The sequence below is a fragment of the Pithys albifrons genome, chromosome 2, assembly GCF_047495875.1.
Source record: "Pithys albifrons albifrons isolate INPA30051 chromosome 2, PitAlb_v1, whole genome shotgun sequence".
NCBI lineage: Eukaryota > Metazoa > Chordata > Aves > Passeriformes > Thamnophilidae > Pithys > Pithys albifrons.
The window spans coordinates 97015988-97032365 of record NC_092459.1 but is presented as its reverse complement, the minus strand read 5'-3'; the positions used below and the strand labels follow the sequence as shown (position 1 = coordinate 97032365).

The 16378-nt window shown below is 35.4% G+C and overlaps 1 protein-coding gene across 1 annotated transcript in view; it reads right to left on the bottom strand.

Annotated features, from left to right (window-relative positions):
• SPATA17 (spermatogenesis associated 17) overlaps positions 1-16378 on the bottom strand; it is a 104840-nt gene that overhangs the window by 16804 nt on the left and 71658 nt on the right. Inside the window, exon 9 of the mRNA XM_071548050.1 lies at positions 9402-9537. Coding sequence (XP_071404151.1) covers positions 9402-9537 — 136 coding nt within the window. The remainder of the gene's footprint in view (positions 1-9401; positions 9538-16378) is intronic.

The following is a 16378-nucleotide window of genomic DNA, read 5'->3' as shown; positions in this document are numbered from 1 at the left end:
CATTGAGAGTGTAGTAGCAACATAAGTTATACTGTAAAGTTTTCCATACTTCTCTGAGGACTTCAGATTTGAATTGAAGTGTGGAAATTCTTTAAATAGCAAAACATTTTGGTTTTCCTTCTGCCAAAGGTTTGGGCATCTGCAAAAACTACAAATCATGGCAAACATTTTGAGTGATATATGGAAGACCACAATCCACTAGGAAATAAGCTAAGATGAAGTCATTCATTTCATTTAGGTCCTTCAGTGGGATTTGAACCATCCAGCCCACAAACCATGTCTCATGAGATTGCAGTGTACATCCAGCCCACAGTAATAATGATTCATATACATATATGTGTATATGCTTTATTGCTACCTTTAGCTGGATTAAAAGCAATACATCAAATTTTATATTTCTGCTTCTTTTATTAGCTTTCTAGCACTTGATCAGCTGATAGAGGTGATAATGAAATGTTTTTTTTATAAACCGGAGTTTGTAAGTCCTATCCCGAGAATGTAATATTTCAAAAAATAGCCTAAGCTTTGGGGAAAAAACCAATTACAGAAACAGCATTAAAAATGCCAAGCACTGGGCAGAAGCAATTCTGGATCAGTTTAAAAAAGTGATTGATGAAACTCTAATCTGAGCTGAAGGAACAGTTTCACAACAAGCTGTGACCATTCCACACACTTCATTAGCTGCCATAATTAGCCTGGTGTTTCAATTTGTTAGAACTGGTGGGGACAATCTTACTCAGAATGCAAACATCAAAAAACAGGGTGCCTCAGACTTCAGAAGAGGCTGATGAGAAGCTTTTCTAGTCTCTGTTAACTAAAAGATTAATTACAGCTGATGGGAGGCTGTACTCTGATTGTCACTCTGTCTATGTGCATTACTTTTAGCATTAGAAGAAAGACATGGTTGACACTACAGTGCTCGATCAAGCAGCTTTGCATTATTGTACAAAGTCTGTTAATGTGGAATGTTTTTATTGTTTCTCTTTTTCTTTTCCTCCTCCTTAAGTTCGAGACTCTCATACCTAACAAGTTATACTTCAAAGGAGCGGAGTATTTGGTCACTGATGATAAGCATTTACCACTTAGGCTGCCATTCCTTCATACGACTACAGGTGAGAGATTCTAACACGTCTCAAAGCTACTAGCCAGGAATATTATTAGTTCCTATTATCACAGTCAAAATGTAAATTCCTGCTCAAATAGTCTCATTATGAGAAACAAAACCAATACAGTTGTGAAACAGATTTTGTGTGCATTGCAGTCTACATACCATATCCCCTCTGCCTGAGGAAGGATTACTTCTATACATTAACTCAGAGCTTGTAAGGTTATTATATGGAGTGAAGTCTGAATTTGAAGTGCAAAGGTTATTTCTGAACAATTCCAGAACTTTCATTCTAGAACATTAACACATATTAATACACCTACTCATAAAAAAATTCCTTATGTGGATATGCCTTTCAGTTTCCTCTACATATATTATGCTGACATCAACAAAAAATGTAAGAGAAGAAATATCGTTTATCATGGTGGAATATCCTTTTAACATGGGTTTGTAAAGGACATATTGAAAGCAGCTCTTCAATGCATTAAATGAGCAAACATTGAAGAGTATCCCAAAGTGAATATCATACTACTATTTAAAACGGGGCAAATGAGTTCAGAATTGATTTATAATACAAACTTTAAATAAAGAAGCAGTATATACTTACACCATACCATTAAGACAACAAGAAGTCTGTATTACTTATGATGTCTCATTCATTCCAACATAAGTGCACAAAGCTATTACTGTGATTTTTCCTATTCAAGGAATTTAGATTACACCAAAATCCATTTTTCTGCACTGAAGTCCTACTGCTCTGAGAATAATCTACTTTTACACTCTGGAGAGATCATCAAAACAACAAAAAAAAAGAAACTTGCATTCTTTCTTTCTGCTTGGGCACATACCTGGCATAATCTCCTAGAGTTCACCTAGAACAACTCTAGGTTTCAATAGTGCTCAATTTATACAACTATACAATCATAATGAGTCAGTGCAACAAAATCTGCAATTCCAAGATGCAACATTCTTTAGTCCTAAGTGTATCTATTGCAAGAAAGTCATCCGAATATGGGCCGCTGATCTTAGGCTTCAATTTTGTCAACTCCTCAGAAATGTGTATCTAAAGATGATAATAAAAAAGTATATTTTTCTGTGAAAATAGGTGACATCATTTTTCCCAGATCATTCATTCTAAAGAGCACGTATTTACATATTGATTATATTCATGATGAGCCAGATCCTTACCTGATGCAAATTAGCCTAACTCCATGGATATATCTCAATTATGCTCAGTGCTGAGGATCAGTGCTCATACCTGCAGTTTTCAACAGTTGTATGGATTGTAAAAATCTTTCTGTTACTTTAATTTCAACTCTATTTAACAGGCACAAACAAGGTCTCACTGAGTATTATCGAATAATAAGTAGCTTTCTTTTGTAGATAGGTTCCATAAAGAATTTTAAGTGACTTCAAAATATAGCCTTTTCAATTCAGTGTTGTGGCAAATTGAATTGAATTGAAATACATTATGTTTGACATACATATAAAAAAATGTACTTAATTCCAAGAATACTGAGCAGCCTATCCAAAACTGACATGAAAAGGCAAGGCCAAGCATTTTCCAGTTTAGTGTAAGGACCTGGAATTCTAACAAAATCGTACCCAAACAGTCAACACCTAAACAAAATATAAACAAAACAAATTAGGTTTAACTTCAATCTCTGCTGTTTCTAGATTAACTGATTTTTTTCTCATTAAAACCTCGGCCACAAGTTACTGTAATGTACTCTAAGCACACACTGAAAGAATTGGTCAGGATACTCTATTTCTAAAGTGTTTCTGATAAAATAAGAGGCTCCAAGATGTTTAAGCAATTTGTACAATGGGAATAATTTAGAAAGCTTAAACATGCATACATCTCCCTCAAAGAAATATTGCTTAAAGTTAACTCTTACTAAAACTCCAAGATTTTCTTTTATACCACTAACATACAAGTTACATTATTAAATGAGGAAGGTAGGCAAAGCAAGACATTTATCATCCAACAGACAAATGACACAGGATTGCTAGTTAGACAGTATAATAAGTACCATCTAATTTTCTCTTACGAATCAATTTATTCTTCAAAGCCTTGGATCATCATCAAGGGAATGCATTTTCCCGCTGAGAAATCACAGAACTGAAAATCAGGTTTTATAAAATATTCAACTAGTTGCCGACAAACCCTTACAAATAACCACTAGAATGGATTTTATTAGACAAGTGGTGACAGTATCTCTTCTTATGCAAATAACTGAATGGTTTGACTCTTCTCAGTCACTACTTTGTAGCATTCCTTCAAAAGCACATCCTGTAACTCTTCAGGAACCTCCATGAGAAAGTTTTTCAGCCCTCCAGTTATCCACAGATTCTTTTCTGCGTTTAGGTAAATATTAGCCAAGGATATATTTTGCACATATTAATTTCCTTCACAGCATTTACCATCTTTCTACAAATAAGAAAATAATTTGAAAGCCAGCTGATAGTTAATAATCATTAATAATCATATATCAAGCATAGCATTTTTCAAAGGCAACTTAACAGTGGTGGCCTTAAGGATTTTCTCAAAGGAAACAATCTACAGCTCAAGTACAGTGAGAGCACTGAAAGTGATTAGCAGAAGAAAGTGTATTTCGCTAACTATGACACAGTCATAAGGAATCTGGAAAGATCATTATGTCAACTGCCAAAAGTTGAAATTATCATTTGCTTTCCTGGAAGACTGAATAGGTGCATCTTATAATAAGAGATATTTAATTCTAGTCCTGTGAACGAGAGGTAATGTCCCGTCAGATAGGACATACTCCTCCCTTTCTTAACACCTTTTCTTGTCAACAGTACATTGTGACATTTGGAGAAAAAAAAATCAGATGTAGTAGTTTCAAAAGTGATTTTAATTTTTTTTAACCCAGTTTGAAAACCTGGTTTTGTTACCACTTGCTTATTAAGCTGGTCTGTGATAATCGAATTGGGCAACACTGCTCTTGTTTTGTAGTATCTACCCTGGTAGCCACAACACCTGAATTCCAAGGAGGTCCCAGCTCTGAAGAGTAATGCTGCTGTAGGAATCACCCTGTATGAAGGCAGGGGATTACTCAAGTTGACTTTCATATGAAAATACAGCAGAGTTATGACTCATAATGGTTGTTTTGAGAGCAGAAAATACTACAGGGTACAGTAGAGAGAATTTGCATGCATAGTATAGGATTTACTGTTGTAGGGCCAGATCCTTGGATTTAAATGACTTGGTTTGGTGCAGGACTCAGGATAGGAAGAAAAGTGACAGAAAAGAGACTTTTCTTGGAAACAGTTGATAACTCGAACTAAGGGTCCATTTGGAACATCTGAGTAGATACATCAAGTCATGCCAGCAGTAATAACCATACAGGAGCCATGACATTGGCCGGGGATTGCTGGAGTGCAACACACTTAGCAACAATCCTTATTATCCTTGACATGGCTCATGAGGAAACTGGTACTGTAACAAGCAAACTCTTACAGCTCATCTAATAATTCCCTTCTGGCTGGCACATTATGTAAGCTCTGCATTGCCTAGGAAAACACATTCAGGCTGAACTGGGGAACTAAAGATCTGATATTCAAAATAGATGCTAGCTCTCCTATTGTATGCCAGTAACTTCATTCTGTCACAAAGTATACTAGTAAATATGGACTTTAAAGTATTAAAAGGTATTAAAGCTGATAGTACAGATCCACATTCATTAGCTGGTACCACATTGTCTTAGCAAATATTCTTGGATAATCATTTTTTTCTAATTAAAATGAAAACAACCACAGTATGAGTAAAAAAGAATCTAAAACTTCACACCTACATTATTCCTATTCTCAAGTCCAATCACTAGAAGGTTAGAAAAAATGGAGTTAATGTAAAATTTAAATAAATTTCAGTATAGTCAGGTAAGGAAAAACATGAATAATGTATCAAAAATTCTGCCACATAATGACATCATCCACTAAACACATGACTGTTGTATGTTGTTGGCCCCAAAAGAGCTGAAACTATTTTTCAAACAGAAAAAAATCACTTTCTCCCTCTACAAGAATTTTTCCCATCATCTGTTTGTTCTATTAGCCCAGATTGAAAATCTGTCAGTTCTTGGACAAAGAGCCAAATTTACACTTAGTGTAAACCAATTAAACTCTATACTCTTCATTACACTAATGTTGTAACATTCTTTTTATAAAGTCTGGTTTAAAATATATACACATACTTGTGTTTATCTGTCATGTTATATATCTCATGATTTAATTAAATACGTCTGCAATTTCATGTAATCCAAGTTGAAGGCAATCACTGTTCAAGAAAATCGACTGAAGCTGTTGATTGTGCTTTTATCTATACTGGCTGAATTTGAACCTGTAATTCTCTGCCTCTGGTGACAAAGATGGAAGTGATATAATTTATATATGGAACAACTATTGCCTGCTCTACACAGTACAGTGTGAGAATGCGAGTAGTGTTGACCGCAGCCCTATTTTGACTTCTCCACCAAAGGTAGAATTGTGTTGGTGGTGAATTACAACAGCTATTTTTCCTAGCGTAGGCAAGACCATGACAATCAGAAATATTAGAAGTAGGTATTTGATTAACACAGGCAGTATTCTATAACTGATTTCCACTTGACAGTGTCTAATCACTTAATTATTTCCCATTATTAATGGATTGAAACAAGTCAAAACAAACAGTTAGAATGACTGTTTTGAAGGAAGCTCATAAACATAATTCCTACATGTAGAAACCTTAAAAATTATATCAAGTTGGCCTGTTGAATTAGAAAGGCATATTTTATCCCAATCAATGCATAAAAGTAAAATTATCCATAACTAAGGCATGTTTCTCTGCTGTACAGTTCAGCTGTAATGATCCCCACACACTGCACTTGCACATCAATTATGATAATCATAATCACGGTCGTTAAGCTGAATGTTCATTATTATCAGGATGCTGGTGACAGCAGATTCAATCATCGGGTGCAATGGGCAGGCAGTCACAGTCCCACCCAAGTTTCTGCAGACAGCGTTGTGCCACATTAAACCTATGATGTGTTCCACATCCCACTCCATTCGAAGAGCTGTAGACGGTAAAGGTCAACTTTATGTTCTGTGCAATATGCTTAGGTTCTCTAAATTAATTCTTTGCAGTCCTGGGTATTTTTATGCTTTGTAGATAATAAAATCCTGTTTAGGGCCAAAATGCCTGTGCAAATAATGAAACAGTGATTCAGTTGTACTGTAATTCACCTATAATAAGGCATCAGAGGGAAGAATCTATCAGAATGGAACACCTTAAGATATCACTTCCTGAACTTTACAAATAAGAAAACATTAAATGCTGTCATTAAAGTCAGTTTTCTAAAATGCATATGGAAACTAATTCCAATACCGATTAAAGACTGTAAGCTATCATTTCTGCTTCAGTAAATGGGAACATATGTGAGTGTTTTGACAACTGTAAGATTACAGTTACTGTATGTGATCCCCTGACTGTCCTGTTACATTGCAACGTATCATTGTAGACTAAATTCATAGTGACTACTAAATATTTTACATGGAAACATCTCACATAAATTCTATCAAAGGCATTTCCGTGTATTTAGACATACAATGTAAAACCTAAAATAGGCAAGCAATTTTACATTTTATAGTGATTTACTAAGTAAACTAACTAGATTCACTTTCATCAGAGGTATAGTATTTCAATTCCTTGCTTATTTATAATGAAGAATTAGAATAGAACAATTTTTCCCTTAGCTCAAACTTCTTTGAAATGTAAACAGAATGAGATAAAAATTTTCAGATTATAACTAGATGAAAAAAAGAACTATTAACTTTTCTTCACATAGATATGGTAATTACTATGTTTAGAGGAAGTCTATGCTAAAACTCTTTCATTTTTTAAGAAGAAATAAAACAAAGCAGTATTTCTCATTGTTGTTCATTTTGCTTCTAAAGTAATTATATAATTTACATACTAATCTTTTTGTGACTTGAATTAAAATGCATACTCAAACACATGAAAACCTCAGGAAAATACAACTAGGACATGCTCATGGACATACACAGTGCAACTTTTTATACGCAATTTTTAAAAGAGCCACCCAATATCAGCTAACACCAAATAACACCTCAGCAGCTCAGAGGGGTCGCTGATCCACCACCACTGACCAGACTCCATGGAAGAACTTACACAGTCTTAATAGCAACAATGAGGGGAACTTGTCCAGCACAAGACTGTCATAAGCTGAATACAGATCATGGCAGGGTTATCAACTATACACGCTGTAACAGAAGTTGCATGTACAAAGTATCACCTCATGTGAAACTCCAAGGGTTCTGTTCAGCAGATGGAAACCTCCTTTGTGTTAAGCAAAGACTTAAGGAAAAATTTAGTTTTTCCTAATATTTTATTACTAGGCCTTGTGATTCATTAGAACAGGATAATTTTGTTCATAGCACTGATATATTCATAGTTTTCATATAGTTTAGAAATATGAAAACAACGGAGTTCTATCAAATTTAACAGTTATGAAAGCATGATCTCACACCTCTCTATAGGTCTTTTTCCATTAAATTGCAGTGAGGAGGTGGAGGTTTTGGGGTTCTTTTTGGCTTATTTCACAATAATATTGACCCACTAAAGCAGCAGGTAGGTCATAAATAGCTCTTTCCCCCTCTTATCTCTGTGTTTGGATAAGCGGCTCCTAATGGAAGCTTCATATTGATTTAGAATTGGAGTTGGAAGGCTGTATGTCATGTTGGGTTAATGTACACAGCTCTTTACCTCCAGAGATTTAGGTTGATAACTATCCAAGATCACAAGTGAGTTTAGCTGCTTCAGCTAAGACCATAATTTATAGATGTGTGATATGATATACAGTATAAATATATTTAGATTTTTTTCATATCATCATCTGAGTGTGCTCAGGAACTGCTAAGGACTGGAAAAGGAAGTCTTCACAGGACAAGAGCAATATCAGCAATAAAATATTTAGGCTCTTTTTATATATCATACTTATGCTGTAGGACTTCAGCCAGTCATATCTGTCACTCATTGTGTTTGAAAGACAAATTCAGATCTTTTTGTTTGAACATTGACCTCTGTGTTTTATTTGCAATGAGATATAATTAATGTATGTTAAAATGCCAACATTTTACTCTGAGCTCATTCTTCCTAAAAATATTCCTTCTCAAACTAAGATTCCTTGGAACTTGCTCTATATTTACAAGGGTTAAGCTACTTCCAGGGAAATACATAATCATATCTTACAAATAATCCCGCTACAGCCCCACTTCCCAGCTAGAGAAGGTTGCCTAGGACTGTGGATACGTCCAAGAATGGAGATACTGCAACCTATTTGGGCAACCAGTGCCAGTGCCCTCTCACCCTGACAAAAAAAAAACAAATGAAAAAAAAAAAAGTATTTCTTTGTGATTATGTCCAGTGCCTCTTGTCCTGTTACTGGAGACTACTTAGTGTGAAAGAAGCTGGGTTCTCTCTTCTTCCTTCCCTCCTATCAGGTTTTTATACACTTCAATAATACACTTCCCCCGAACCTTCTCTTTTGCAGACTGGAGTTCCAGCTGTCTCAGCCTCTGCTATGAAAGATGCTCCACCCCCTTAACCATCTTGGCAGAGAGTGCAGAACAGAGACACAAAGTCCATTATCTTTCTTGTACTTAGAAATTTTAATGTGATTATGATACCCAATACAAATAGGACTAATGCAAAACTCTACACTAACTCATGTCAGAACATGTTCTGAGAAAAATTATGTCTTGCAGCACTACAAAACCAGAAATACATAAGGTGTTCCAGACAATGTGAAAAATTTAATGAGATCTTAAAATAAAAACAGCTATGCACTAGTTTTAAGATTTTTCCAAAGAACATAAGCAGTAAAATATTTTGTTGGTTTAGTCAGATTGTGCCATAGTTTACTGAAGGTTTATCTTAATGTGGAAGAGTAAATATACAATCTCTCAGAAATCATAAAAGCTAATACAAATAGAATGAAACTTAGCAAAATGTATGTAACTGAAGCTGTACTTAATCAGGCTCTTAAATCCTATTCTTATAGGTAGGACAGATGTTAAACTCCTTCAAATTGAACTTATCAGAGAGTCAAGAAAATCTGATACCCCATCACATCAGCTCTAACTATGTGATTTTATAACGTGCTAGAAAGAATTCCATTGGATTCCATGATCTCTGGATCACACTCAACTTCACTTAGGTCTAAGAAAATAGGCATCTGGAAAAGTAAATAATTCTTCGATTTTTGCAGTGACTTACCTTATCTGCTACCCACTTCTTAGGATATACTTCTCTGAAATGTTTAGTTCCATAAGCTTCTTGGACATATTTGTCTGACCTACAAACTGATGGCTCATACTTCTCATTTTTATGATACGAAGAAAATGGCAGGAATCTGAAATTCAAGAATATTTAAAAATCAGTTACGCTGTTCTCTAGATGCCACAAGATTGATGTAAATCATGGATATCAATGCTGCAAAAGATGACATGGAGACACATTCCTGCTATTTTTCGCTACTTTCTTAATGTTCCCCCTCAATACTGTGAGACGATTACTGCAACTTCTCCTGCAGCTTCTTTCAAATTCAGTTTGGAGCAAAGAGATATAGAATTTCAAAAGAATAAAATGAAGACTTTCTGTCCAAAGATATAACTTGGTTCATTTGCACCACCAGATTATTTCTTTGCCTGTATCTGCACTAACAACTGGTGTGGTGAGAAGAACAACCAGGGTTTGGTTTGCAGGGATCTGCATCTTGATTCCCTCGAGCCTTGCCAGGCAGTGCAGTCTGTGCCAGCTGTCAGTGGCAGGCACTCACCATGCACAAGGATAGAGATCACTTACAGAGAACTCTGCATCCACTTTTCAAGTCATGTAGGCTCCCAACACACAACCTTAACCTGATCATTCCCTCAGGACGGAAATATTTCAAGCATGCCAGCACTGAGCACATAAGTATAAACTGAGGCACATTTGAACTATGAAAAATCCTCCCTGTACCTTAAACCAGGTATGCATCCTTTGATATCTGTTAACCCAAGCGAAATAATATTTAGCAAAATCTAGCAAAGCTAAATTAGAATTTAGAATTTTGCATAATTCTCTCATTTAGCAGAACAGAAACTTTCATATTGTCTGTCACATATTGGCAGACCCCAGAGCCAAGAATTCTCAAATTGTAAACTTTACACTTAAGTTATAATTATGTCATAATCATCAGTCATTTGGAATTGGATTATTTCATTTTTGGTCATATTGATGATGGACTCTGTGATTATATAATGCAATGAACAGTGAAGCTCCAGCTGGAAGAGGTTTTCAGATGGATGCACCTAACTGTCACGGGCAACTACAGGTTTTCTGGGTAGGTTCCACAGCCCACAGCATGAAAGAAGGTGAAAAACATCTTATATATAAAGTATCTGCAAGATCTTCAAGACACCCTACAAAGATGTCTTATTTCCATCTATTTCAGCTTGCCAGAGAGTCATGAGAGCAAACAAATACATTTTATTATAAAGGAAAACGTGAATTAAGCTTATCATTGCTGGTATTCTGAAAAAGCAACATGCATTCTTCATTCTAGAAGTGCAGGGAAAAATATTATACATTAAAATTAGAAATATATGCTTCAGAAGTTTAAAACATCACTTTAACTCCTGTGGTGACAGGTGTAGTTAATTAGAACCTTTCCTCAGCTGAAAGCTTTTCAGACTCCAGAGTCACTATAAGATTTAGTCAGTCAACCAAGTTTTTGACAAAGATGTGGGTTAAAATACCTTTCTTTGTCTCTCAGCTGATACAGATTCAGAAAATTATTTTTTTTAACTAATTGATTCATCCAAAACTGTTTCAGTGATTTCTTAAATTACACTTCTTTCTTTTTACTTAATTAGAAAACCTGTTTAGAATTTTGTCAGCTTTATCAATTCATTCTATCAAGTGCCACAAATAAGTGTCATGTAAAAGTTAGTGCAAGGAAAACACTGAGTTAGCAGACTTTTAAATAATACAAAGCTACAGTAGCATGTGTATACCCGTGGGAAATGACACCCTCACATAAGACAGATTAGAGTACTTGTAATGCTAATTTGCACATGGGATGGACATCACACACACACAAAAATTAATGTGGCCCCAGTGTCCCAGAGAATACATTGAAGGTGCTGTGAGCCGGCTGCTCCACTTGCAGTTTTTATCACTTCTGAATTGCATTTTAATAGTACATTTTTCTTTTGTTCAGACAAGAAAGAAAATTGGCTTTCTCAGGGGATTGGATAGCTGAGAAGACAACGCTTGCAGTTTAGGGATTTGCCCATATATGCACAGAATTTAGTTGAGCCATAGCGTTCATAATATATGAATACCATGTCTGTAAAATTTACACACAAAATGGTAAAAAAAATCTTGAGTAAAGTAGAAGTAAATTATTATACTTGTCCCTATAAAATTTTCTACATAGAGGTTTTGATTTTACTGTGGATCTTTGTCTTTTTGGCAAAAAAAATAGAGTAATGTGTGTTCTACTATGATTCTGAACAAAAAATACACATATTTTAACACTTTGAGACAGAACTAACAGTATGTCCTACACGTAGTTTAGCACAGAGGCAATCTTCTGCATTCTGCTGCATATCTCCTCTACAATCATTAACTGGAATATGTGTCATACAACCTGGAATGTATGTCTGTGGCTGAGTAAAAAAAAATTAAATCAACTATAAATTTTTGAGGAAGATAATCAAACAATTAAAATATTTAGATGAAAGACAATTCAAAATATGAGAGTGTGTAATGGTGTCATGTAGAAGCTTTTTCTTCTGTTCATGGTTCTGTCAGTCAGGTGGGCAGATCCTTATAGCAATAATGCTCTAACTACAAGAAAGGATCATATGCTTGTAAATTCGACGTCTGTTTAAAGTAAATGAGAATTTTCATTACTGTATGTGAATAAGCAATTAATAAAATTAAAACCATTTTTTGTTAACCAAATTAATGGGAGTCATACAAAAGTCATTATATACCCACAACCAATAATAATAGTAAAAAATAATAGCACTGCAAAACACTCTAGTAATGGTGGTATGTTCTGTAGCTCTATGTATACACCTAACACCCCTTTTCCCAGAATTAATGAGAGTATGTTCTCTGAATGTGACAGAAGAGAGTGATGGAAGGAGAAGAAAATTAAATCCAAACAACAGTATGATACCATTATCAATTGCACAAGTTTAGATTTCAATAGTTTTTTTCCCCACAAAATGTTTACTCATTATTCCTACATCTGGGTTTTGGCTATTTCTTGTGATTCAAAAATTCTTACAGGTTTTATTGCACATGACAGAGACAGAAGTAGCAGGATCAAAGAAGAATTACATTCTATAGTGATATTTTATCATGCCATAAAACACAGTCAGTATAAGCTGAGCCTTCACAAAAGTTGATGATTTAGTGGCAGGTGAACTTTCCCTAGAGAAATACATTTAAAATTAAAAATTATTTCATTTTTAAATACCACAACAGCCTAAATGAGAGCTATGCCAAAGTATACATCCAGAACAGGGGGATGGATTTGGAACCAAAACCAGGAAACTACTTCAGGTTCTACAAATTGCAGCATTACACATGCATAACCTGAGGGAGGAGGACCAGGACCAAGGCTGGCAGTGTCACTGGCAATGAAGGCCAGCTGCACTGTTGCCAGGACCACACTATATGGAACCTAATTAGCGTAAAAAGACCTAGAAGCCTTCACTTAGTAGCCAATCCAGGACGTGGCAGCTGCTAGCTGTGTGTATTTAGATTTCAAAGACACCCTAGATATTTGTAGTTAAAAAAATAACAATTGCTTTATCTCTCCCTTCACTCATCCAATCCTGCACCTTCCTCCTACTATTAATTTCATCTTCCTAGTCCTTTTACCTCCACATCTTTACATCTCCCCTCCATGATTTTTCTTCCAGCATTTCTCACCTACCATTTCTTCCCTCTATTCTGTCTCTTTTATTGCAATCTCTCTTGCTATTGTGACAGCAGATGGAAGAGGCCTTTCAGATGCTGAAAGCTTTCCAACTGGATTGACAGAAATGACAGCAGCAGCAGCAGCAGGTACTGGTTTCTAGTGTCTACAGCAACATCAGAGGAGAGTGCAGCAGCACAAATGGGATGGAGGATTGGCCAGGTCCATCCCTGGCTGCTGGGCAGCAGAGTCCCAGTGCTATATGGTACCTACCAATAGGACACAGTACAGAGGAAGTAACTTTTTCTTGAATATAAAGGGCAGCAAAAACCCAAAGTGGTTCTTCAGAGTGTCCTTAGAACCTGCCCAAAGTCAAAACCCCATCAGTCTAGCAGTGCAAGCATGTAATCCTGATCCTAGAAATGCTTCAAAACACACCCAGGCTTCTAAGAACTGTCAGATCAACAGCCAGACTGCCAGACACACTACACTACCAGGGCACAGTAAGAAACACAAAATTCCAAGTACTGCTAATGTGCTTTTTCAAACTTTCATATTTGTATGTATTGTACATTTTTATAATTTATCAGTAAAAGTACCACCAAAATATTTACTCTCTGTGTGACAGTGTTGTTAGATTTTTATCTAAAGAGTTTCTGCACAATAGCAATTCAATCCCTTGTTGTCTTGATTTAATTCAAATAAAACAATTTTATCTCTCTTTAAAGAAATCCATGAACAATTAGCTCCAAACAAACCATGTTTCTCTACCAGGAATTTGTGAATATTTTATCTTCTTTTTTTTGTTAATAAAAAATGAAATTAATTTTAAGCTTTCAAATTTGGATTATACCTCAAGCAATTCTTTCACCAAATTCAACAGTGTCTATCTTTTCACTCATGGAACAAAGAAGGAAGCATAATGGTTTTCTATAGCATAACAATTGCAGCAAGGCAGCTATTATTTAGTTTATTTGAGTGCATATTAAAATCGAAGTGCTAGATGCAAAAATAGAGACAGAACATTTTATTTAACATATCTGGTTACATTATCTTTAGTGCACTATTTTCCCCATAAGAAACTTACTTGGGTGGATTATTACAAATACCTTTTCTGGTAATATACTAAATACATACTTTTTTAATAAACTATCAATCACTTTTATAATAACATCAATATATATAAGAATCCTCTGGCTGTTTTTATTTAACCCCTGTCTTTGATAATGTAAAATGGAAAATAAAAGCCTAGGTCTAGGAAGTAAAAGAGATCTCTTCTGCAGCAAATTCTGGAACTTCTTAATTATAAACAGACTTATTATCTGCATCCCCAGTGTTATAAAGTACCAGAACTTCATTAGAAAAATTAAGATGGAAAAATGAAGGCGCTACTTTGTAAATTTCCAGTGGAAATTAGCTGGAAGAAGCAGAGGAATACTGGATCAAAAGAGGGTAATCATGCTTAACTGTGCCCTAGAGCACCCGCATGTATAATACGATTTGCACAGTAACTACCTCTCCTATTACCGCTTGTTTGGAGTATTCTGTGTTAATGGGGTTAGCTAATTTAGTATTTTAACTTAAAAAGACTCTGCTGATTAATAAATGTTGCACACTGTGCTAGTAATTAAAATAAATGGAAGAGTTACAAATAGAAGTTGAATTGTTAAGAAAACATTATCTGAAAATATATGATAATCCCTGTTTATCATAATACAATAACAGTCCGGAAAATATGCAAATTGCTGAAGTTGCAAAGCATATGAAAAACTAAGTATAATTTGAAAAAAGTTTTCAGATGTGTTGCATTTGTATGACATAAAATGTGGTAGCCATTTTCACTGCAGCTAAGTTAAAAAAACAGTAAAGGATTTTAGAACTCTTGGAATTAAAAGATTTTTTTTAAATTCCTACATCTTAAAGTGACTTGCTTTTTAAATTTTCTTACCATTAATGCCAGGCAGCTCATAACACTGATGCTCTCCAAGTACAGAGATTATTTAGGTCACTAATTTCCCTGTAAGTGCCTTTCATGCACAGCACGGAGCAGCACAGAAGCACCTAAGATACTTTTAAAGGAAAGCAGTCTTGCCGAGAATAAGCTCATGAGGAGCTTGGTGCTGCAATATTCACCCAGCATGTGAGAGGGAGGGTGTGCCAATATTGCACTCTGCTGCACACGAGTGAATCAGTGATCAGGATTAGGTTCTGTATCTCCAGTACAGCACTGAGCATGGACACAGCCAGAAGCTGAGATGACATGCCTGATGTCACACCAGAAGACTACAATAAATCAGGAAACCTAGCCTTACACTATTGCTATCACTGCCTTGCATCTAATTCTGATACTTGTTGACTTCATAAAGATGTTTAATAGTATACTTTGAAGCATGAGGCATATTACATGAGACAGATTTCTGCGAAGTTAATGAAAATAATTTACATTTTTGTTCTCTGGAAAATTAGGCCAGCATGCAGCTGCACGCAACTGAGTAAAGAACTTTTCATGCTTAGTGATCTAAATCCGCTGGATCCAGCAGTTGGTGTCTCAAACTAGAGACTAGTTTATTAAGTGGCCATCCCGAAGGAGTACAATTGTCATTCCTATCCAAGCAGAGGGGGAAATCACTTCATTTGTATGAAAAATAGCACAATACGGCAGTAACAGCTTCAATTACACGAGAAAAAGGAATCATTCTTATTAGGCTAGATTACCCAGTCGCTCTTTCATTACAGAATAGGAAATTCCAGCAGTTGTTTTAAGCACAACATTCTCTCTTGCTCTCATTTGTACTGCTTCTGCTTGCCTCAAACTCTCAAAGCTTTTTCAAATTTTCCTGCATTTTATGGGAAGGAAGAAGTTTTTCAAAGCTTGAAACACTCATCCTATCATCCTATAAACAACCACTTAAAAGAATCCTGATAATCAGAGGTGAGTGGGAATTCTGAATGTTGTTGAAAATTGCAGGTACATGCCAACAATCCTTCTGTCTTAAGAGATACCACCCAATACTTACTCTGGAAATATACATATTGAGGATTTAGTTTGTCATTTTATGCAAACACAAGCATTCTCAACAAAGGCCACATACTTCCACTGCTCATTCTCTCCTTATTTTCTAAAATAGAAGAAAAATCAGCATAGGAAACACTACCAGGAAGAAATAAAGTCCCAAAGTACACAATTACATAGAAAAAGACAGAAATTTATCAATTCGTAATAGACAGTGCAGAGAAACACTACAGTAGAATCTGAGTAACCCTTTGCTGACTC